Here is a 21,872-nt window from a genome sequence, read left to right as displayed (position 1 = left end):
CTCCGTCAGCACCACTGGAACTGCTGCTGCTCCCCTTCACTGCAGCTGGAAAAGGCGGGTGTAGGGATGCGCGACGTGGAGGGGTGCAAAACGGATATGACACATCGATGCTTGCAGACGGCCTTGACGGTGCGCACGTACCGCAGCACCGCATGCTCCAAAAGGCAGAGGGGGTGGGGTGGGGTGGGGTCCGTAGGCGCTCGCGGAGCCAGGGTCTGCGTATCGCTCACGGTCTGCAGCCGGAGCCGTGTCAGCCTCATTCACTACCCGAGGGCTGCGCCTCGCTGTCACCGCTGGCGAGGAGGTGCAGGTACGCTTCCCTCCCTCAGAGGTGTATTCATTTGGATCCACGTGACTGGCGTTGCCGACGCAGCAGCGGGTGGGACCACCACCACCGGGAGTCAGTATCACGCTCCCGTCGCACCACAGCGTAGCTGCATCGTACGCGGCAAAGTCCATGTAAAAATAATAGGCACATGAGCAGCACGAACCCAGCGACATGTGTAGTCACTTGCCCATCAAGGAGAAAAAGAAGAGCTTGGGGGGGCGCGCTGGAGGGTTTCGCAGCCGGGGAGGGAACTCCCGCGGTGTTCTGGCGTGGGGGGAGGGAGAGGGGGGGGGGCTGCTGGCCTGGATCATCTGGAGTTCGCTCGCACGAGAGCACCGCATCTTCCCTCCCTCCTTTCCGTCTCCAAACAAGAACAAGAAAAACAACAAGGCATGAGGTGTGTCGTGTGTGTGTGTGTGTGTCTGAGTGCGTGCAGGAGTGCACGGCGGTGCGGCCTCCGCATCGATGTCTCTGCGGCCCCCCATGGATGACCCAAGGGAGAGGCGCACATCACAGATGGAAGAGGAGGAGAATGGCGAAGAAGGGGGGGGGAGGAACCGGAGAAGTGCGAGCGGAGGTCATACTCCGTGTGGTGGCTCCATGAGCTGCACCCATCCATCCGCCCTCCGTCTCCCGCCCCATGCACGAGGGAGGGGAAGGAGAGAAGGATGTGTGTGTGTGTGGGTTGCAGAGACGAGCCTGCGAGCAGGGGAACGACACGAAAACGCGGCGCTCCAGCCGCGACAGCCTCCGAGAGAGGACCCCAGCGAGATGTTGTTGAGAGAAAGGAGAGATAATTAAGATCTGTAAGAAACAACAGCACCCCCCCCCTCACACGCACACAACAGACCATCGCACTGCTGCGAAATCGCACGGACGGGACGAGGCGCGCCACTGTTGCTGTTGTTGTTGCAACCGCTTGCGACAGCAAGGGGAATGTATGTCCACCCACCCACCCACGCACATGTCGCCGGCACAGCTACTCCTTTCCCCCCTCTTCGTCAGCCATGCTCACACAGCGGCTGGGATGTTCATATGTGAACGTCTTCCCCTTTCTTTGCCGCATTGGTGTGGCGCGGGCTGCGCTAGCAATGGGAGAAGTCGACGATGTCAGTGATTTCCTCTTCCATCCACTGCGATACTCGCTGCTTGACCTTTGCCTGGTCCTGCTGCTTGTAGAAGACGGGCTTCTGGAACTCCCTCAGAAGGTAGCTGCGGTCTTGCATAAACTCGTGCACCGAGGAGACGCCGGTCATGCCTCCCGACCACGGCGTGCACCCAACGGCGTCGTCGACGCCGAGGCGGACGTGTATGCGTGGGATTCGCATGTGTGACAGCTGAACGCCGTCGCGGGAGTGCAGGAACATCGTTGTGGGATTGGTGACGACGGAGTTGAGCTCGCGGAAGAGCGTCCGGGTCTCAATGTCGCTGGAGCCGTAGCCGCGCATGACAGGCAAGTTTGTGCACCGCCCCACAGCGAAGATGTTCGGGTGGTCTAAAAACTGCATGAGTGTGCTGATGCGGTAATGGCCATCTCTCGTCTCGTGCTCGCGCAGGATGTTCGGTAGTTTTCTCGACCTGCCCTCCAGCTCATCACACTGGATAGGTCGGGGGGTGTCGCCGGTCAGCGCGAAGACGTAATCGAAGCCTTCCTCTACCCCGCGTGCCTGGACCACCCCGCACTTCCCCACCTCGTCCTGCTTGCCGTAATACACCTGCTGGAGAATGGACTGCTGCTGCCGCACCTCGCTCTGCAGCGTGTCGTAGTGGACGCTGTATTGATCTGGGACGACGCCGCGGCGAGGCCAGACGGTGTTCAGCAGCGAGCGCCACCACGGTGCGTTGGTTGTGGCGAGTGTCAGCGACGACTCCGGCACCGCCACGTTCGAGGTGGGATGGTTCACCAGCTGGGCGGTACATGAGTGGCGTGCGGGTGACGAGGAAGAGGCCGCCTTGTCGCCGCTGCTCGGCAGAACTACACCGTCTACGTCCGTCACGCGGGTAAGCAGGTGGAGATGCAGATTCGGATTCGACAGGAGCTTTTCCTGAGCGTGGCGCCGACACACACCGGGGAGGCGCGGCAGCAGCTCAGCCCGCTGGTGAAACAGGTGCACCTGCAGGTCCGGTCGTGTACTTGCCAAGTCGTGCGCGAGGGATGTGCCGACGGGGCCGCCACCAACGACGGCGACCTTCTTGCAGGACTGCAGAAACTCGTTGAAGCGCTTCAGCTCCTGCACCCGGCCAGAGATGGTGCGTTCGCGGGTCTGAAAAGGGAACGGCTTGCGCTCGCCCGTTGCGAGAAAGAGAAGATCGTACGGCACGGTGCGGCCGTCGCGCAGGTACACCTGCTTCGCATCCACCCCGATCACGGTACCCGTCACGACGTTGCTGCGCTTGAGGTAATAGCGGTGCAGGACCATCATGCGTCGGCACGCTTTTGGATTCACATCTTCCTTCCACGGGTTGGTAATGATAGGAATGATATCGTTGGTGAGCTCGTAGAAGTTTTTCTCATCAATGTGCGTGACGTCGAACATGCTGTCCAGCTGATAGGCCATCTTACTGCCAGCGTAGCCGCCCCCCACAATGACGGCGCGGATGGGGACAATGTCCTTGCTCGCGTCCATAATGATGGACAGCGTCGGCGGGTCGAGGGCCAGGGAAACATTCGTGGGACCGCGGTGGTAGGCCGAGCAGGCCGAGCCTACCAGGCCACTGACAAGAAACTTCCAGAACATCGTGAGGCCACTGTGTTAGAGATGCTGAGGGGCGGAGGAAAGAGAGAGGGTGTGTGTGGCGTGACCGTGAGATCAAGAGAAGACCAAAGACCAACCAGTGTGTGTGGTGTGTGCGGGAGAGCACAGGAGAGCGCCGGTTTCAGTGCCTCCGGAAGAATACACCGCATTTTACACAAGTACGTGCATCACCACTTTCCGCTTCGCCACGGCCACAAGGGCAGTAGTGGCAGTAGGTCATCGTGGGACAGCGGCACAGACAACAGCGTGGCACGTGCTACCCTCCTCCCTGGAACCTTTTTCTACCCATGTCAAAGCACCACTTGCGTATACACGCAGACACTCAGATGGGGAATGCAGGGAGGGCGACGGGCAGGTGTGGGAGGGGGGGGGGCAGCGGTGCAGCGCGTGTGTGCGCACATCCATGGGTGTTTCTCATTCGGAGTTCTGTTGTGGAGTTTAGTACTTTCCTTCGTAGGCACACCTCTGCACGCGCATGTGCATGTGTGTGTCTGTGTACATGTGAAGAGGCACTTATGTACCGCATACCTGACCGCCATCTTCCCTGCTAACCCCCCCTCACCCTCTCCCTGCTTCGACGCCTGCGCCTGCGCCTGACGACTGTGTGCGCGACGTGTTTGTGTTTCAACACCTTCGTCTCGCTGAGCTTCGGGACTCTGATGATAAGAGAGGGAAACGGACAGACAAAGTCAGGGCGTTCAAAAGCCGGGAGCCTCACTCGACGACGCGCACCTTGGTGAGCAGCTGCACCACTGCCATCACTTCTTCGGCCACGCGCAAGAGATAGGGGTCTTCCCTCTCCGCCAATACCGTGGCGTGCACATCGGTATCGTCATCTCCTGTCGCCGTGGCTCTTGGTGGCTTCAGTGATGTGTCGCCTGGGATTGCCGTGCCGGCGCAAGTTGTATCCACGAGGGCCGAGGTGGATAGGTATGCAGACGCGGCAGCACCTCCATACACGCGTTTCCACTCACGCAGCAGCGCGGGCAGGTTGATCTCCACCTCGACTTCGATTGTGGTCTCCGTGTCACTCCGACCGATGCGTCCCGCCGCCTTCTCCGGATAAAACAGCACTGGTGTTGGGAGCACCGTGCCGACACCGAACACGGTCGTGCCCGTGACCGCCGCGGGTGATGACGACGCGCCCGCGTCCATCTCGAGGTAAGAGCGCACAGCTGGGGGCGGGTACCACCAGACATCCCGCCTGGAGATCGATTGGGTCATTTGAACCGACAAAAAACGCCCGACCGGGACGGACGTGCGCGCACGGCAGCGCGACGCGATCGCCCGTTCCTTCGTTGCATCCGTCAGCTCAACGGGCACAGCCGTCTCCTTAGAGAGAGCAAGGCGCACGTCAGCGCACCAGCCTGGGCAGCAAACATCCAACATGGCCAGCCGGGCCTTCTTCTCGGCAGACAGAACCGTGATACTCTGGGTGAGGCACAGCGGATTGTACGGCGGCGCCTCGCGGCTTGAGGCGGGCGTCTTGACGCCGTCTGCGCGCGTACCGGGAGTCTCCCCGTGCAGGGGTTGGTAGCGACAGTGAAGGCGTTTTTCATTGGAAAGGAGCAAGTGCACATCAACTCTCCCGCCCAGCAGGTCCACGTCTTGTCGCGTGGCAAGACCCGCCTCTAGCAGAGCCGCCTGCATCCCGTGAAGAAGTGGAGGCGAAATGCCGGCATGGAATTGGTAGATGTTGCGCGCTGTCTCATCCATCAAGGCTGGTGACGCTACGGCAATGGGTATATCTAGCTGACGTGCACGAGTGTGCGCCAGGATGCTGCCGAGGCGCACCTCCAGTTCGAGCTTTGTCGAGGACGGTGCATGATGCTGCTCTTGCAAGCCGCGCAGGAGCATTCGGGCTACATTGCGGACCAGGGGGTCTCGGTACCGCGGGACGCCTTGTAGACCTCGCATGTGCGCAAGGGAGCCACATGCGAACTGGGGAGAAAGGTGAATAACGAGAGAGAGAGAGGTCGATGTGATGGCGCCACACACACATACACCCACACAGACACGCGCACATGGGCAGGAGCAGGAGGAGGAGAGGGGAAAGGAGAAGCCACCCGTGATACGATGCAGAGGCAACATGGGTGGAGGAAGGGGAGGGGCTGGGTTTCTGTAAGTGCGTTGAGGGGTGATGTACCAAGAGCTGCGTGACGGGGGTTGTTAGTCCGGGTCAGAGAGCAGCATCCTGAGGCGCGCACCCTTCTGAGCTCACGCGGGGTGCTCCACATTCACGCCTTTCGTGCGGCATAGGCGTTCACATTCAAGACACGGTGGGCAGACCCGCGGCACCGCACCCAGGCTTCGCCCCCTCTCCGCCTCCCCCTCCTCACCGTAACGAGTGGTGGGAGAGGAGGAGGAAACACCAAGATGGCGCCTGACTGCCCTCTTCTCGCACCTCTCTCTCTCCTCCCTCCCTGCTGGTGTCTGTGTGTTCATGCGAGCACGCTTGCCTGTGTATGCGCATCCTTGGCCAAGTTCGACTTCTCCTTTCTTCGGCGTACTCTGCTCCATCACACACGCACACGCGGCTCAGCTGAGAGAACCGATTTAGCGAATCGGGCGTGCGAGTGCGTGTGTGGGAGCAGAGGAGGGAAGGGGACTTCTATGATTTCTATCACAACCGAGCACTGAAAAAGGCATACCCGCAACTGTATTCACAGCGTAGACACGCACACACACACACATGGCATTCAAAATACAGTTACACAGAGGCACACGCACGCGTACACACGCACACACATGCACACATAGTGCAGCCGGGAAACGAAGAAGAAAAAGAAAAGCAACAACATCGCCACATCTCTCTATCACGTATGCGCACCACAGTCGTGCGTGTGCGTGCGCGGGCTTGGGCAGACAGTGATTCTATGCCGGAGACTACTGCCCCTCCAGCCGCATGCATGGCGGCTCTGGAAACACGCGCACTTCTTCTATCCTCCTGCATCATGGTACTGTCCAGCGGACCTTGGGAAGCGAATCGCATCTCGCGTCTCGTCATGTGTGGGGTTGTCCCTCTCCGCCTCGATCCAGTACGCGCTAATATTCGTAGCGTCTGTCAGTGCGGAAGCGCAAGCCGCTGCTGCTGCTGCTACTACTGCTGCTCAATGACTGGAAGGACTTGACGGTCCCAGGCACTGCTGAAGGTGTTGGCACCGGCACCCTGGCAGTACTCGGGACTGGCGCTGGCGGGGACCAGGTACCGACGCTGGTGGTGCCACCGCCGGTGCCACCTGCCAAGACTGGCGCCGGCAGGGACGGCGCGTGAGAGAGGGGCGTGCTTGTTATGCCAAGAACTGGAACGGGTGTTGCATGAGGCACGGAAAGTTCCGGCGCTGTCACCGGGGGCGGCGGAATAACCGAGAGCGGCGCTGGTGCCGGCGGCGCTGCTGCAGGCGCAGAGGTGCGAGAGGAAAAGTATGACCCTACCCCGAGGCCGGGAGAGGAGACCGAAGGGGCGAGGGCACCGGGAGAAGTCGTCGATGGCAGTGGAATTGTTGTCGCTGAGGTTGATGCCCCCGTCGCCATCGCGGGTGTGGCGCTGCTAGGGGCGAGAGAGGGCGTGGCACCTGGGTACCCTTTGCTGACAGCTCGGTGCGGCGGCACTGTTGAGGTGGATGTGAGGCTGGAGTTTGTGCTGCTGTCGACCCAGTGGTACGGTTTCGGATGCACCTGTGGCGGTTGTGGGAGACTTACGGACGGTGTTGGCGTTGCAGGTGGAGGTGCGCCGCCCCCAGTTGTGGGCGCCGTGGTTGAAGAGGGTATCAGGATGGCGGGGGTGGAGAGGCCTGGCACTGAGGGCGTGGGGGACGGAGCTGCCGGTGAAGGTTGCTGCTGTTGTTGAATGTTGTAGCTCGGCTGCGGTGCTGGGGAGCTGGGCCGCAAGGGTGGGGGCGCGCAGATCGAAGGCATCGACAGGATCGGCGGCGCCGCTGCGGTGGTGGACTGGGGCTGCGTTGAAGACGACTGTGAGTGGGACGATGGCGGCACAAGGGAGGGCACTGTCGCTCCTGCTGTGTAGACGTGCTGCTGCTGCTGCGGCGGCGGTGGCGATGGTGTTGGGGTGGCTGCTGCTTGTGGTGGTGGCGGTAGCGGTGCTGGGGGCGGCGTCAACGGCGGTGCGAGGGAGGGGGGAGCTGCGGAGACGCTGGACTGTTGTTGCTGCTGCTGCTGCTGGTGCTGGCGTTGCTGTGCGTTTTCCAGTTCCGCCACCCACGCGGGGCGCACAACGGCGGGAGGGTCCTTCGACCCAGTGACGCCGAGACCGGGGGCGGACGGTGGTGCTGATGTCGAGCAGGCAGCGGCCGCTGCGGATGGTGAGGGTGGCGGGGGCGCTTCCTTGGCCACTGTTGGGGCTTCAGCCAGCTTGCTCGCCCTCAGAGCTCGTATCTCAGCCTCCAGGTCCACCAATTGGCGTCGCAGTGCGTTCTCCGAGGCCTCGCGCTGGCAGGAGAGGTTGTAGTTCATCATTGCGCTGATGTCTGGAACGACGGGTATACCTTGGAGATGCTCTGGAATGACGTTCACTGCCGTGTCGGTTGTTGTCGCGGACGGCGCCGAGGTCAAACTCGGAAGCGGCGACGACGGGGGCGGTGGCGGTGGCGGTGGCGGTGGCGGTGAAACGGGCGCCTGCGCACTCGTACTGGCGGGTGTCGGGGTTGGCTGCTGTTGCGGTTGCTGTGGTGGCGGTGACGTTGTCTGCGACCGCGTGGCGCCGAGCATCATCAGTATCAGGTTCTCACGCTGCTGCCGTTCCATCGCCTCCTTGTCTTTTTCTAACTGCTCCACGCGGTGGCGAAGTTGCTGGAGCGGCTCAGAAGTCTCCGCGGTTGCGATTGGAGCATGAGCAGGGGCTGGGGCAACGGTTTGCGCGCCCGCAGTAGGCGGCGGGGGAGAGGTAGCAGTGGCTGCGACCGGCAAGCTCGGCGACGCCGCTGACGTGTTGTGCCTCTTGCGCAGATGCGACTGCATGGACTCGGCCTTGTGGTACTCATCCCCGCAGTACGGGCAGACGTACAAAGTCGCAGGGACGCCGGCCGCAGCAGCAGCGCCACTGGCGGTCAGCCCGCGCGCCAACGCTGCCTGGGCGTTGTACTCATACCCCAGCAGCGTGCGACGCTGCGTCTTGACCTGCTTCTTCAGCAGGTTAGTCTCGTCGGAGAGCCGCTGGAGCAGTGCCTCCTGCTCCTGCGCAGTGGCCTGCTGTCCCTCCATCTGGTCGTTCAGCTTAACGTTGATTTCGGCGAGGATCTCCTGTGAGTAAACCAGGTACTGAATCACCACTTGGCACAGTTGGAAGAGGTGCAGGATGTGGTCCGGCGTGAACAGGGCGGCCTCATCGCGCGTGACACGGGAGAAGGCGATGTTCTCAACGATGCGTTGCAGCGTGTCCACGGTGGTGGACTTCATCAGCCGCTCCACATCAATGGAGACGAGGACGCCCCAGTCGAGGCGCTCGTTGCCCTGCACGAATTCAAAGGCAGGGCTGGCCATCTTTTCTCAGGTTAGGAATGCGTGTTGTGGTCCACCTCCACGGCCGTTGGAGGGCAGCAATATCTATAGTCTCTCTGTGTGTTGGGCGACGCTGGCGGACGGCTAGGGTGCTGCCGTCCCTCTCCCTTTCTCTCGAAGAGGTGGTGGGTGGGGTGGAAACAGGCGGGAGCCGCAGGCGAGGAAAAGGCTTCCCACAGATCACCTCCTTCCCCCCTCCTCACGCCAGCCACCGGCGGACCAGAGCACGTGCGGCAGACGAGCACCTTGTCCTCGTGTACAAGGGCACCCCTCCTTTTTCTTTTTTTTTGGCTGTCGTTTGGGTATATATATATATATGTATATGTATCTCTGCGTGCGTGTGCGTGTGCGTGTGCGTGTGTGTGTGTGGGCACTGCTTCGCTTGCCTTGCGCTTGCAGGGACGTCGCTGAGGACCGCCAACCGTGCGACCCACCGGGCAAGAAGGAACAAAAGAAGGGGGAGAGAGAAGCAGGCGATAGAGGTTTGCGTGTGTGTGTGTGAGAGAGTGTGTCCAGCGCGGAGGTCTGGGCGGGATGCTCAGGATGGCATATGGGCTGAAGCAGTTGGAGGAGAGGCACCACAGAGGATACTAAAAGAAGAGGTCGCTGCTCTTCTCACCGCCACCGTAGCCGCTCCTGGGTGAGGTGCCGAGAGCAGATCTCGCGTAGGCAGGAACGGCGGCGACACGGGTGGGAGAGTGGAGGGCGTGGGGGGGGAGGGGGGAGACTTGGCTCATCACACCCTCCGGTCCCACCCATCATACGGACACGACACGGCACACGTCTGCGATGGGGATGGGGGTGTGACGGGGTGTGTGTTGTTCGGGAAAGCGAGGCGAAGGCCGAAACAAAAGGCGGCGCGCTGTTTTAACATTTCTTATGCGGCCTCTGCTTTAGTGGTCTCAGAGAGAGCCGTGGGCGCGGACACCGGGCACACCGATAGACACCGAGACTCGCCTGCATCACAGCACTCCGCAGCACCATCGCCGACGCCATCTGTTACACCACCTTCCTCTTCTCTCGCACTATGGACGTCGCCGTCGCCCCTACGAAGTGACGAAGGAAAAGACCCCGGAGTCGCGCTCGAGCAGCTGCAGCATGCGGGACGTGCCTACCAAGCGGTTCAGCTCATGGGTGTCGTAGCGGCAGTAGAGTGTCATTGTGAAGGCATTCGGCGACGTCGCCACGAGCCTGTTTGTGAGGGATGCGTAGAACTCGGGGAACATTGGCGGGCTGTAGAAGATGAGCGCCTCCGCCAGCTTGACAAAGTAGCGCTTGAAGTAGTAAAAGCGTTCCGTCACGACCAGCACCGGGCGTTCAAGGTCGGAGAACTGACCAAGAGCCTTGCGCTGCTGCTTCAGCGAGGTGTACTCGCACAGCGCCACGTAGCTCTCGCGGTACTCACGGTGGAGGTAGTTGCGCACGCGCACAAAGTCGAAGTACGAGGGCACGAAAACAATAATGCGGACGTCGCGCTCGGCCATGGCGTTGATCTTCGCTTCGTACACCTGCTTCGTGAAGAACTCGAAGCGGTCATCGTCGACGGTGGCCAGCGAGCTTGGGTCAAAGCGGATGAAGTGCTGCCGCACCGGGACCAGCACACGTGACAGCACGCCGGGGTCGGCGCGACGCTGCAGCACAATTTTGCCGGAGTTGTTCACAGATGCTGCGCGGAATGTGGACAGCATCGTCGCGTTGCACACATCCGTCGACATGATCGTCTGGCGGTGGCGGCCGCTCTTCCCCTCCAGTGCCCACGCGTAGACACGGCGCAGATCGGAGAGACCGTGCGTGGTGTCGGTTGGGCGTTTATTGAGTAGCTCTAACACCGCAGTGACGTGCATCCAGTTCTGCTGGAAGAGCATCTGCGCATCCTCAAGCAGGCACACCTCAATGGAGGAGAGGGAAACGAGAATGTCGCCGTTCTTCTCGATGCGGCGGCGCAGGCCGAGTGGAGAGCACAGGAGCACGTCGCTGTTGAGGGGGTGCGAGTAGACGTGCACCAGGTCCGGCTCCAGCCGCAACCCCACGCAGAAAGAGTCGTCGATGTTGCCCTCGAAGGCGCGCTGGTAATCGCGCGGCCGCCGCTTGAAGGTCGGGTCGACGGCTTCCTCGATCTCCGTAAAGTCCTGCTCGAACATCGCCAGCTTAGGGCACTTGGACGGCTCCGCTTGCAGGATGGACACCAGTGAGTAGACAAACTTGTAGGCGTGGTTGCGCAGCGGGCAAAACACGCACACACGTGTCTTGCTGAAGCCGCGGTCTCGCAGCTCGAGCTCCTGCTCCTGAACGTCCAGATAGTCGTCTTGCTGCTCGCTGTCGGCCTCACCGCTAGTTTCATCGGGCTTCGTCACTTTCTTCGGTTTGCTTTGCTGGCTTTCAGCGGCCTTGCCCTTGCTTTTGCTCTGCCGACCTTGTCTGCCCGGAGAGGGCCGCTCTGCAGACCGCTCGGCATCGGCAGAGAAAGGGCAAATGTCCAGCGTGGCTCCCCCGTTTCCGTTTCGCCTCTTCTGCTGTTCACGACGGCGACGCCGCTGCGCCTCTCTCTGCTTTGCCAGCAGCGTATCATGGGCCAGCACGACAGATCGGGCCTTAAACCAGTGGTTCAGGAGGTGCAATGCAAACACCTCGCGCCGCGACTCGCTGTTCTGCCAGCAGTGCAGTGTGTCCAGGAGGTCCGCGTAACCTTGAAGAAGGTCCAGCAGTCCACGCTCCTCCGCGGTGAACGTGGCCAGGTTTCGGTGTGCACGGAACGCTGTCCACTTCGCCCACAAAACAGGGTGGAGGTATGGCGGGCACTCTGTCCATGGCTCTGCTGCCGGAGGTGCTGACGGTGACGGCACTGAAGCAGCACACCGCTGCACGTCGAACGGCGCGTGCAGCAGGTGTTGCTGCGCATGCGCCGTGACGAGCACTGCCACGTTCTCGGGGTGTACTGCGGCGCACTCCTCCGGGGACGCAAAGAAGAGGCCCAGCTCCCTCTTATCGACGGTTGACTCCAGCCGCTCAGCCGCGCGCGCCTGAAGACGCTTGTTCGATTCGGCCAGCAGCTCCAACGCTGCATGTGGAACTGGCAGTGCCTTCAGCGGCGTCTCATCAAGCGTGCCGTGTAAATCGAGGTGGTACTTGCGCATCCACTCATCCTTCTCTATCAACACAACGCTGCTGTTGCTGCTGCTGCCCTTTGTGTGGTTGACCACACCAACAATGCCGCACTGCTGCAGGACAGAGACGCTACTTGTGCTGATCTGGAAACTTTGCAGCAGAAGACCCTTTTGTGCGTCCCTCTCCCGAACTTTGCCCTCCGTCACGTCATCGTCGTCGTCGTCGTCGACAAAGGGGTCCTCCCGCTCTTCGTCCTCGTCTTCCTCTTCGTCTTCCGCCTCGCCGTCGTACATCATTGCATCATCGAAGAGATCGGCTCCATCATCGTCATCGTCGTCCACCTCTGCAGCATCGCCACCACCTTTCTCCAGCTCAAAGAGCGGATTGTCGTCGTCCTCGCTTCCCTCATAATTATCGTTACTACGATCGCTGTCACCATCGTCGGTGTCGTCGATTTCCATGAGAAGGTCTTTGTCAACGACGTCATCAGCGTCGTCCGTCTCCTCATCAAGCTCCGTCACTTCTCCGTCCGACTCGAGACCGCCATCCGCACCCTCATCGTCGTCGTCGCTGTCACTAGCGTCACCCAAGTATAGTCGCCAGTCTTCGCCGTCCAGATCGTCATCGTTGACGAGCGCGGAGCTCGCCTTCGCTTGATCCGACTCATGGCGGGGGCGACGGCGCCGCAGCGGTGGGCGACGATTTTTCTTGCCGTCAGCCGAGGGCGATTCCCTCTCGCTTGCATTGTCAGCGTCGTCATCGCCGCTGCTGTTCCATGGATCTGCCATCTTCTCATCCTCATCGTCTTCACGGGCACCGAGGCGCGACGCGGATGTCGGCTGCCGACGGGCACGCTTGTGCGATGTGGCTTGAGGGGCAGAGGACGGCGTCACCCCCAGAAGTCTCTGGAGCTTCCGCAACGACTTTGTCCGGCGGTACTCCTCCGCATCCGAGTCCGTCGACGGTTCGTCGTCGCTGGAGCTGCTCACCGCCGCGAGCTGCTCCACCTCGCGCTTCGCCGCGTACAGCTCCACTCGCTCATTGTGCTTGCGACGCCTGTCCTCCTTGGAGGCACCCTTGGTACCGCGCTGTTTGCGCGAGGAGGCGCGCTTCTCCTTCGCCTTTAGCTTCTTGAAGAAACCGCCAGGTCGTCCCATGAGTCGACCGCCTCGTTGTTCGCTTAGTAGAGCTTCGCTGGATATCGTGGATGGCGCTGGAGAGTGGCGTGCACACTTGTGTCCACCAGAGAGTTGTGTGTGTGTGTGTGTGGGGGGGAATATGGGAGAGTTTTCAAGTGAACGATGCTCGCACACAGACATGCACGCTACACAGTCACGGAAGGGTCGGCACTGCAGCCAACGGAGTTTGTATTCGCGCCTCCTCGACACTGAGGAGAGTGGAAGGGGGAAGGCGTATATATATATATATGTATGTATGTCTGCAAGACGTAGGCGGACGGAGTCGACCCGAGGAGAAGATCAGGTGCCAACACACCCATTCACACACATACACACGCAAACCAAAGCTTCATGGGGTACTCAGACGCCCCCTGTCCCTGTCCCGTGCCGTGTCTCACGCAAGCCTGTACTTTCGAGGTTGTCTCAAGCTGCTCTCTCGAAAGAAGGGAACTGACCCGCGAGGAACACACACACACCCACACCCACACCCACAGGCACCGATACAGAAGCGGTCTTACGATTCTTGTGCACCTGGCCTCGCCATTGCCACTGCTTCCGTCAGCGCTCGCTGCTGCGTATTCACGGTGTCGACGGCGCAGCGCAACACGCGCCTGTAGGCTTCCTGGCACTCTCGTAGGGCACTGGAGGGGTGCTCACTAAAGTAGTAGATCGGGTCTGGAGGAAAGAGATCTGACCGTTCACTTTCAGGGTCGGGCGCGGGAGACGCGTGTTGTGACGCAGCTGCGGGCACTTGCTGCTTCCTCCTTCGTTCACCGCTTATTAGCACCATCTCCCACGCACAACCGCTGCTGTGAATTCGGACAACTTCATCGCTCTCGTCAGAGCGAGTCTCCTCGACGCCACTTGTCGAGGTAGTGGCGGACGTTTGTGTGAGAGACACGAGTGCTTCGAGAGTGCCTTGGGCCGTCGGTACCGCATCCAAGGATACGAAACGGCCTCGCGTCGATTCCTCTTCCCGCTGCGCAGTCGTGAAGCTGAAGGCGGCTTCGCGAAGGGCGCTGTGCAGGCACCCCCGCATGTCCTCTAGCTGCTTTAGCGCTGCGAGAACAGCGGCATCTCGTGGTGCCGCCATCGCCGACATGGGTGACAGCTACCTTGATGGACGTGAACAAGTCCGTGTGCTACCGCATAACAAAAAGATGGCTGTGCCCACACACACACGCGACGGGGCATGCGTGGAGAGGAAGCGAGAGACACAGCAAGACGGGAAGGATTAGTGGAGTCGGCGTGCATGCGTGGTTACTGCGCACATACACCTCTGTCCAGTCACGCCCACCAGGCGAGCGAAGGAGAGGGAGCAGGCACGATATAAAGGACACTGGGGATAGCGGCAAAAAGAAGGACTTTGCTACCGACACGCCAAGAGCGCCAGCAAACACGAGGTTACACCCTCTGAACACCACCGTGCCCCCACCCTTACCCCCTCCACTTCTCCGTGCGGCCCTGTGCAGGAGAGAGTCCCATGTGAACGCAGGCACACACACACACACACCGTCGCAAACCTCATGAGAACGTTTTACCAAAAAACCTTCTCTAACATAGAGTCTTCCATAAGAAAATGTTCAACATCAACTGCTGCCCACACGCGCAAAGACCAGAGAGCAGAGACCACCAGACTGCCCCTGTCTCTCCTCCTCTCTCGGCCAGCGCCGTGGCGGTCGTTATCAACGTCAGATGCCATTCGTCGGCGGTGAAACATTTTACCAACGGCACAGACGCGCGTATCCAGGAGGTAGACAGCCATACAAGGCTGCACATTTACCGCGAAGGTGTTCCAGCACTCCGTCTCCTCTACCCCCGCAGCTCCTGTCAACACAAAAAACGATTGCTCAAAAAAAGGCTCAACACAGAAGATAGACGGTACGCACACAACAACCAGCACATCCATCTTCAGTGCACCACGTTCAACGTGACCATTCTCTGAGATTAGAGCGCGAGTTACACAGCACTCTACCCTCCCCCTGGCCCGGGCCCTGGCACAGACCTCAGGCGCGTGATCCGAAGCAGCGGCAGGCACGCCGCTACCGCTGTGCGCAGACCCCGTCACCTGAGCACACACACACACACACCTGCCTCATACCCCACCCACCGCCAGCCCCGCAGGTCGCCTCACAGCGGCTCCACCCGTTAGCCAGGTCGCCATGTGCGGCATCCTCCTCGGGGTGGCTCGGGCTCCCCAGCACCAGCAGGGCAGTGCGAGGGCCGGGTGTGGGGTACGTTCGGGTCACGCTGACACGCTGCACCCGTCATACGCATCGCGCAAGCGTGCTCACGGCCGCGGGTCGCACCGACGCAGCGCCGTCCAGGACCTGACCACCGACGTCAGCGGCGACGCGTCGCTCTGGCCTTTCCCTACGGCGTGGGCGCTCGTCCCTGTCACGACCAGAGGCGGGCTCCCGCATTGGGCAGGGCTAGAGGGTGGGGTGCTGCTTGGCCCCCACACATCGAGAGAGTGGGGGCACTGGGTCCCGAGGTGCCACGCGCTGGGGTTTGTGTACCCCCACTCACTCGGGAGAAGAACACACGAAAAGTAAACCAGCAAACAGTAAAGAACAAACGCAGTGTGCATGGAGACGCGAATAGATGGTGTGGGGGGGAGAGGCACGGGAGAGCAGGGGAGCGGAGGGCCGAGGCGAGGCGGTGGAGGTGAGCCCCCCTCCTCGTGTGCCATGGTGACTCAGACGGCTTATCGGCGCCCTGTTGTAGAGTAACAGCAAACCAAGGAAGGGAAGATAGATGAGAGGGCATGGCGCCCAATGGAGAAAGCAGGGAAGAGTACAAGGGGCATGTCTTCGCGCACTCTACAGGCGCTGCAGCTCAGCGTGAATGCGGGCACGCAGGCACTCACCAGAGTCGGGGAGGGGGGGGGAGAAGATCAGGGGAGGAGTGGAAGGGGTAACGTACCTCACGCGGGCGGCACACGGTGTGGCGACAGACTGCGTTGCGGTGGAGGTGCTTCTGCAGCCCAAATAAAAGGCAAAAGGAGAAACAGAGAGGAGGTGCGTAGAGGGAGGAGTAGCGGTGCTGCCTGGCGTGTGCGTGTGTCTGTGCGGCACCGCGGGGGTGGGGGTGGGATGGGTGCAGGGAAAACAACGATAGCAAGAAGACACGAGGAAGCAAAGCAAGCGAGAGAGCTAGGAGAAGGGGGGGAGGGGAGCGCCGAGGGAAAAGAGAGAGGACAAAGTGACCCGACAAGGAGAACAGACGGGCACACGCGAAGAGCGAGCCGCAGGCGGAGGGGAGGGATGCGAGAGAGAGGGGAGGGCGATAGACATCAATGCGGCGAGGCCACGCAGCGACGATGACAGGAGTAGAGCAGCAGCGGGGGAGGCCAAGCAAACACCGCATGAAAAGTCCGAAGGCAGTGAAAAGAGAAAGAGCACAGAGGCAGCAACAGGATGAGGTGGGAGCACCGGAGGGGCGAGACATAGTCGGTGGGCTCCAGTGCCGATGGCCTTCTTCCCCCCTTTCCGCTGGTCGTTGCTGCGATCCGAGAGCCCCCTTTTCAGTTCTCTACGGCTGCGGAGCATTCGTTAAGCTCCACCCGTCTCCTCCGCCATTGGCTATATCCATCCAAGCCACGAATGGTGAGCGTATGAGTGCACGTCAATCAGAACCTGTACACGCAGGTGCACCCCAGTGCACGCACAGGCAGACAGGGAAGAAGAACACAAGGCTGTCGCGTTGACTGAACGCACGCACCGACACGCAAGAGCTCCCCTGCCCCGCCATGCGTTCACCTCGCTCTCTAGTCCTCCGTGACGGAGCACAGATCCGTTTTAGCGTCGAAGTCAACGGTGCGATCCTCGATGGCGCTGCCCTTCCGCCCACCCTCTGCGCTGCCGAGATCGCTAACCGTGTTCAGCAAATCCAAGGGGTTTGTGGCAGTTAAGAAGGTGATCCTAACGAGGAGGACACCGCCACTCCCGATGTTCTCCTCAACCACGTCCCGGTCCACCAGTGCCGTCAGCGTCGACTCCTCATCCTTCTTCTCCAGCTGATAGTAGGCGTTGCCGGAGGAGTCCACGAGCTCGATGCTGTGTGGCGGGAGATTGCCTTTGCGGCAGAAGACAAAGATGATGTATGTGGCCACGTCGTCGTGGCTGTACTTGAGTCCCGTGTAATCATCTTTGTGCTTGGCGTCGATCTGGGCGATCAGCACGGCGTCGCCCACACAGAAACTGCGTGAGGAGTAGGGAGACAGGTTCTTCGCCTCCAACTTTGGAATCGACCACCTGACCGAGATATTACTCTGCCCGAGCTGTTTCACAATGAGGGTGTCCTCGTCGAAGCAAAAATGCACAAACAGCGTGTCATCCTCCCCGAGGAACCCCTTCAAGTCGCTGTGGCTGCACACGTTCCAGTGACCGCAGCGCTCCACACCATCGGGGAGGCTGTGGGCCGTGTGCTGGCGCGTCCCCTCACACTTCGAGTTCGTTAAGTAGTACGAGTACTTCGGGATCGGCGGCTTCTTGTAATGGATGTAGACGCCGACGGCACCGCAGAGGCACAGTGTCAAGTGCAGGTGAAATTTTACTTTGGTGAAGCAAGTGACGTTCTCGCTGTCGAGAGTCACGTCAAGCGCGTACTGCGAGAATTTATCGATCCTCCAGAGAAAACGCCGCCCAGAGGCGTCTGTGGCCTTGAAGGAGCCGGGGCGTTCCTTGCCAAGGAGACCCATCGCTCCGCAGGTGCGTACCGTGTATGCTGCGCGTGGGCACTGGTGGCGTGTGCGAAGGATGGCGCGGAGGTGTATTATTGTATGCTTACGTATGTGTCGGCGAGCAGTACGACAGGGAGCCGTGGGGAGGGGAGGGGGGATATGGGGCAATGGGGAAAAGGGATGGGGGACGCTTGGCGGTGACAATGCTGAGAGACCTGAGCGGTGGGTAGGGGTGGGAGGCTAATGAAGGGAAGGTGCTAGAGAGTGGGGGACAGGTATGCTAAGGTAGGCGTGTCTGCGTGTGTGCGTTCGCCATAGTGCATGGAGATGCGTAGGAGGCGGTGGGTGGCGGAAGGGAGCGACGTAGGTGGAGGGACGACGCGAGACAGACCATCAGATGGCGGTGTGGGGAACGTGGATGGCTGCCCACAAGCGCAATGCACCGGCACGCAGAGGCGCACAGCAGCACATGCACACACGCGCGGTCCCCTCCTCTCACGGGTGTGGGGCACCGGTGTTCACACCTCGTTTTAGATTTCATTCAACGCGACCATTTTTTGACGTAGAGCGCGAGTTACACAGCACTCTACCCTCCCCCTGGCCCGGGCCCTGGCACAGACCTCAGGCGCGTGATCCGAAGCAGCGGCAGGCACGCCGCTACCGCTGTGCGCAGACCCCGTCACCTGAGCACACACACACACACACCTGCCTCATACCCCACCCACCGCCAGCCCCGCAGGTCGCCTCACAGCGGCTCCACCCGTTAGCCAGGTCGCCACGTGCGGCATCCTCCTCGGGGTGGCTCGGGCTCCCCAGCACCAGCAGGGCAGTGCGAGGGCCGGGTGTGGGGTACGTTCGGGTCACGCTGACACGCTGCACCCGTCATACGCATCGCGCAAGCGTGCTCACGGCCGCGGGTCGCACCGACGCAGCGCCGTCCAGGACCTGACCGCCGACGTCAGCGGCGACGCGTCGCTCTGGCCTTTCCCTACGGCGTGGGCGCTCGTCCCTGTCACGACCAGAGGCGGGCTCCCGCATTGGGCAGGGCTAGAGGGTGGGGTGCTGCTTGGCCCCCACACATCGAGAGAGAGTGGGGGCACTGGGTCCCGAGGTGCCACGCGCTGGGGTTTGTGTACCCCCACTCACTCGGGAGAAGAACACACGAAAAGTAAACCAGCAAACAGTAAAGAACAAACGCAGTGTGCATGGAGACGCGAATAGATGGTGTGGGGGGGAGAGGCACGGGAGAGCAGGGGAGCGGAGGGCCGAGGCGAGGCGGTGGAGGTGAGCCCCCCTCCTCGTGTGCCATGGTGACTCAGACGGCTTATCGGCGCCCTGTTGTAGAGTAACAGCAAACCAAGGAAGGGAAGATAGATGAGAGGGCATGGCGCCCAATGGAGAAAGCAGGGAAGAGTACAAGGGGCATGTCTTCGCGCACTCTACAGGCGCTGCAGCTCAGCGTGAATGCGGGCACGCAGGCACTCACCAGAGTCGGGGAGGGGGGGGAGAAGATCAGGGGAGGAGTGGAAGGGGTAACGTACCTCACGCGGGCGGCACACGGTGTGGCGACAGACTGCGTTGCGGTGGAGGTGCTTCTGCAGCCCAAATAAAAGGCAAAAGGAGAAACAGAGAGGAGGTGCGTAGAGGGAGGAGTAGCGGTGCTGCCTGGCGTGTGCGTGTGTCTGTGCGGCACCGCGGGGGTGGGGGTGGGATGGGTGCAGGGAAAACAATGATAGCAAGAAGACACGAGGAAGCAAAGCAAGCGAGAGAGCTAGGAGAAGGGGGGGAGGGGAGCGCCGAGGGAAAAGAGAGAGGACAAAGTGACCCGACAAGGAGAACAGACGGGCACACGCGAAGAGCGAGCCGCAGGCGGAGGGGAGGGATGCGAGAGAGAGGGGAGGGCGATAGACATCAATGCGGCGAGGCCACGCAGCGACGATGACAGGAGTAGAGCAGCAGCGGGGGAGGCCAAGCAAACACCGCATGAAAAGTCCGAAGGCAGTGAAAAGAGAAAGAGCACAGAGGCAGCAACAGGATGAGGTGGGAGCACCGGAGGGGCGAGACATAGTCGGTGGGCTCCAGTGCCGATGGCCTTCTTCCCCCCTTTCCGCTGGTCGTTGCTGCGATCCGAGAGCCCCCTTTTCAGTTCTCTACGGCTGCGGAGCATTCGTTAAGCTCCACCCGTCTCCTCCGCCATTGGCTATATCCATCCAAGCCACGAATGGTGAGCGTATGAGTGCACGTCAATCAGAACCTGTACACGCAGGTGCACCCCAGTGCACGCACAGGCAGACAGGGAAGAAGAACACAAGGCTGTCGCGTTGACTGAACGCACGCACCGACACGCAAGAGCTCCCCTGCCCCGCCATGCGTTCACCTCGCTCTCTAGTCGTCCGCAACGGCGTACACTTCCCTCTTGTTGCCCACTTCGATCGTGCGATCCTCGATGGCGCTGCCCTTCCGCCCACCCTCTGCGCTGCCGAGATCGCTAACCGTGTTCAGCAAATCCAAGGGGTTTTTACTAACAAAAAAGGTGATCCTAACAAGGAGGACACCGCCACTCCCGATGTTCTCCTGAACCACGTCGCGGTCCACCAGTGCCGGGAGCGCCAAGTTTTCACCCATCCTTTCTAGGCGATGGTAGGCGTTGCCGGAGGAGTCCACGAGCTCGATGCTGTGTGGCGGGATATTGCCTTTGCGGCAGAAGACAAAGATGATGTATGTGGCCACGTCGTCGTGGCTGTACTTGAGTCCCGTGTAATCATCTTTGTGCTTGACGTCGAGGCGTGCCACGACCAATGTGTCGCCCACAAAAAAGCCGCGTGAGGAGTAGGGAGACAGGTTCTTCGCCTCCAACTTTGGAATCGACCACCTGACCGAGATATTACTCTGCCCGAGCTGTTTCACAATGAGGGTGTCCTCGTCGAAGCAAAAATGCACAAACAGCGTGTCATCCTCCCCGAGGAACCCCTTCAAGTCGCTGTGGCTGCACACGTTCCAGTGACCGCAGCGCTCGGAATCCTCGGGGATCGTGTGGGCCGTGTGCTGGCGCATCTCTTCACACTTCGAGTTCGTTAAGTAGTACGAGTACTTCGGGATCGGCGGCTTCTTGTAATGGATGTAGACGCCGACGGCACCGCCAGTGCCTAGGGCGATGTGCAGGTGAAATTTTACTTTGGTGAAGCAAGTGACGTTCTCGCTGTCGAGAGTCACGTCAAGCGCGTACTGCGAGAATTTATCGATCCTCCAGAGAAAACGCCGCCCAGAGGCGTCTGTGGCCTTGAAGGAGCCGGCGCGTTCCTTGCCAAGGAGACCCATCGCTCCGCAGGTGCGTACCGTGTATGCTGCGCGTGGGCACTGGTGGCGTGTGCGAAGGATGGCGCGGAGGTGTATTATTGTATGCTTACGTATGTGTCGGCGAGCAGTACGACAGGGAGCCGTGGGGAGGGGAGGGGGGATATGGGGCAATGGGGAAAAGGGATGGGGGACGCTTGGCGGTGACAATGCTGAGAGACCTGAGCGGTGGGTAGGGGTGGGAGGCTAATGAAGGGAAGGTGCTAGAGAGTGGGGGACAGGTATGCTAAGGTAGGCGTGTCTGCCTGTTTGCGTTCGCCATAGTGCATGGAGATGCGTAGGAGGCGGTGGGTGGCGGAAGGGAGCGACGTAGGTGGAGGGACGACGCGAGACAGACCATCAGATGGCGGTGTGGGGAACGTGGATGGCTGCCCACAAGCGCAATGCACCGGCACGCAGAGGCGCACAGCAGCACATGCACACACGCGCGGTCCCCTCCTCTCACGGGTGTGGGGCACCGGTGTTCACACCTCGTTTTAGATTTCATTCCTCCCGACCATTTTTTGACGTAGAGCGCGAGTTACACAGCACTCTACCCTCCCCCTGGCCCGGGCCCTGGCACAGACCTCAGGCGCGTTCCCCGAAGCAGCGGCAGGCACGCCGCTACCGCCCTGCGCAGACCCCGTCACCTGAGCACACACACACACACACCTGCCTCATACCCCACCCACCGCCAGCCCCGCAGGTCGCCTCACAGCGGCTCCACCCGTTAGCCAGGTCGCCACGTGCGGCATCCTCCTCGGGGTGGCTCGGGCTCCCCAGCACCAGCAGGGCAGTGCGAGGGCCGGGTGTGGGGTACGTTCGGGTCACGCTGACACGCTGCACCCGTCATACGCATCGCGCAAGCGTGCTCACGGCCGCGGGTCGCACCGACGCAGCGCCGTCCAGGACCTGACCCCGNGACTCAGCGGCGACGCGTCGCTCTGGCCTTTCCCTACGGCGTGGGCGCT

General features: G+C 61.0%; 7 protein-coding genes across 7 annotated transcripts; all 7 read right to left on the bottom strand.

The window, feature by feature from the left end:
* Positions 1 to 1,413: 1,413 nt before the first annotated feature.
* On the bottom strand, positions 1,414 to 3,066 carry LMXM_14_0440 (conserved hypothetical protein; the record flags this gene model as incomplete). Its single annotated transcript, XM_003873367.1, has 1 exon — positions 1,414 to 3,066. The coding sequence occupies one exon, from the start codon at positions 3,064 to 3,066 to the stop codon at positions 1,414 to 1,416; it is 1,653 nt and encodes a 550-aa protein (XP_003873416.1).
* Positions 3,067 to 3,798: 732 nt separating this feature from the next.
* Positions 3,799 to 5,175, bottom strand: LMXM_14_0430 (conserved hypothetical protein; the record flags this gene model as incomplete). Its single annotated transcript, XM_003873366.1, has 1 exon — positions 3,799 to 5,175. The coding sequence occupies one exon, from the start codon at positions 5,173 to 5,175 to the stop codon at positions 3,799 to 3,801; it is 1,377 nt and encodes a 458-aa protein (XP_003873415.1).
* Positions 5,176 to 6,129: 954 nt separating this feature from the next.
* On the bottom strand, positions 6,130 to 8,583 carry LMXM_14_0420 (conserved hypothetical protein; the record flags this gene model as incomplete). The annotated part of the gene is made up of 1 exon (XM_003873365.1): positions 6,130 to 8,583. One exon carries the CDS (start codon positions 8,581 to 8,583, stop codon positions 6,130 to 6,132), a length of 2,454 nt encoding a protein of 817 aa, XP_003873414.1.
* A 1,064-nt stretch (positions 8,584 to 9,647) lies between these two features.
* On the bottom strand, positions 9,648 to 12,863 carry LMXM_14_0410 (conserved hypothetical protein; the record flags this gene model as incomplete). The annotated part of the gene is made up of 1 exon (XM_003873364.1): positions 9,648 to 12,863. The coding sequence occupies one exon, from the start codon at positions 12,861 to 12,863 to the stop codon at positions 9,648 to 9,650; it is 3,216 nt and encodes a 1,071-aa protein (XP_003873413.1).
* Positions 12,864 to 13,398: 535 nt separating this feature from the next.
* Positions 13,399 to 13,977, bottom strand: LMXM_14_0405 (conserved hypothetical protein; the record flags this gene model as incomplete). The annotated part of the gene is made up of 1 exon (XM_003873363.1): positions 13,399 to 13,977. One exon carries the CDS (start codon positions 13,975 to 13,977, stop codon positions 13,399 to 13,401), a length of 579 nt encoding a protein of 192 aa, XP_003873412.1.
* A 2,676-nt stretch (positions 13,978 to 16,653) lies between these two features.
* On the bottom strand, positions 16,654 to 17,586 carry LMXM_14_0400 (conserved hypothetical protein; the record flags this gene model as incomplete). The annotated part of the gene is made up of 1 exon (XM_003873362.1): positions 16,654 to 17,586. One exon carries the CDS (start codon positions 17,584 to 17,586, stop codon positions 16,654 to 16,656), a length of 933 nt encoding a protein of 310 aa, XP_003873411.1.
* A 2,367-nt stretch (positions 17,587 to 19,953) lies between these two features.
* LMXM_14_0391 (conserved hypothetical protein) lies at positions 19,954 to 20,886 on the bottom strand (the record flags this gene model as incomplete). The annotated part of the gene is made up of 1 exon (XM_003873361.1): positions 19,954 to 20,886. The coding sequence occupies one exon, from the start codon at positions 20,884 to 20,886 to the stop codon at positions 19,954 to 19,956; it is 933 nt and encodes a 310-aa protein (XP_003873410.1).
* Between the last annotated feature and the right edge of the window lie 986 nt (positions 20,887 to 21,872).

This window comes from Leishmania mexicana, chromosome 14 (genome assembly GCF_000234665.1).
Source record: "Leishmania mexicana MHOM/GT/2001/U1103 complete genome, chromosome 14".
NCBI classification, from domain to species: domain Eukaryota; phylum Euglenozoa; class Kinetoplastea; order Trypanosomatida; family Trypanosomatidae; genus Leishmania; species Leishmania mexicana.
This window is presented reverse-complemented; position numbering and strand designations above follow the sequence as displayed.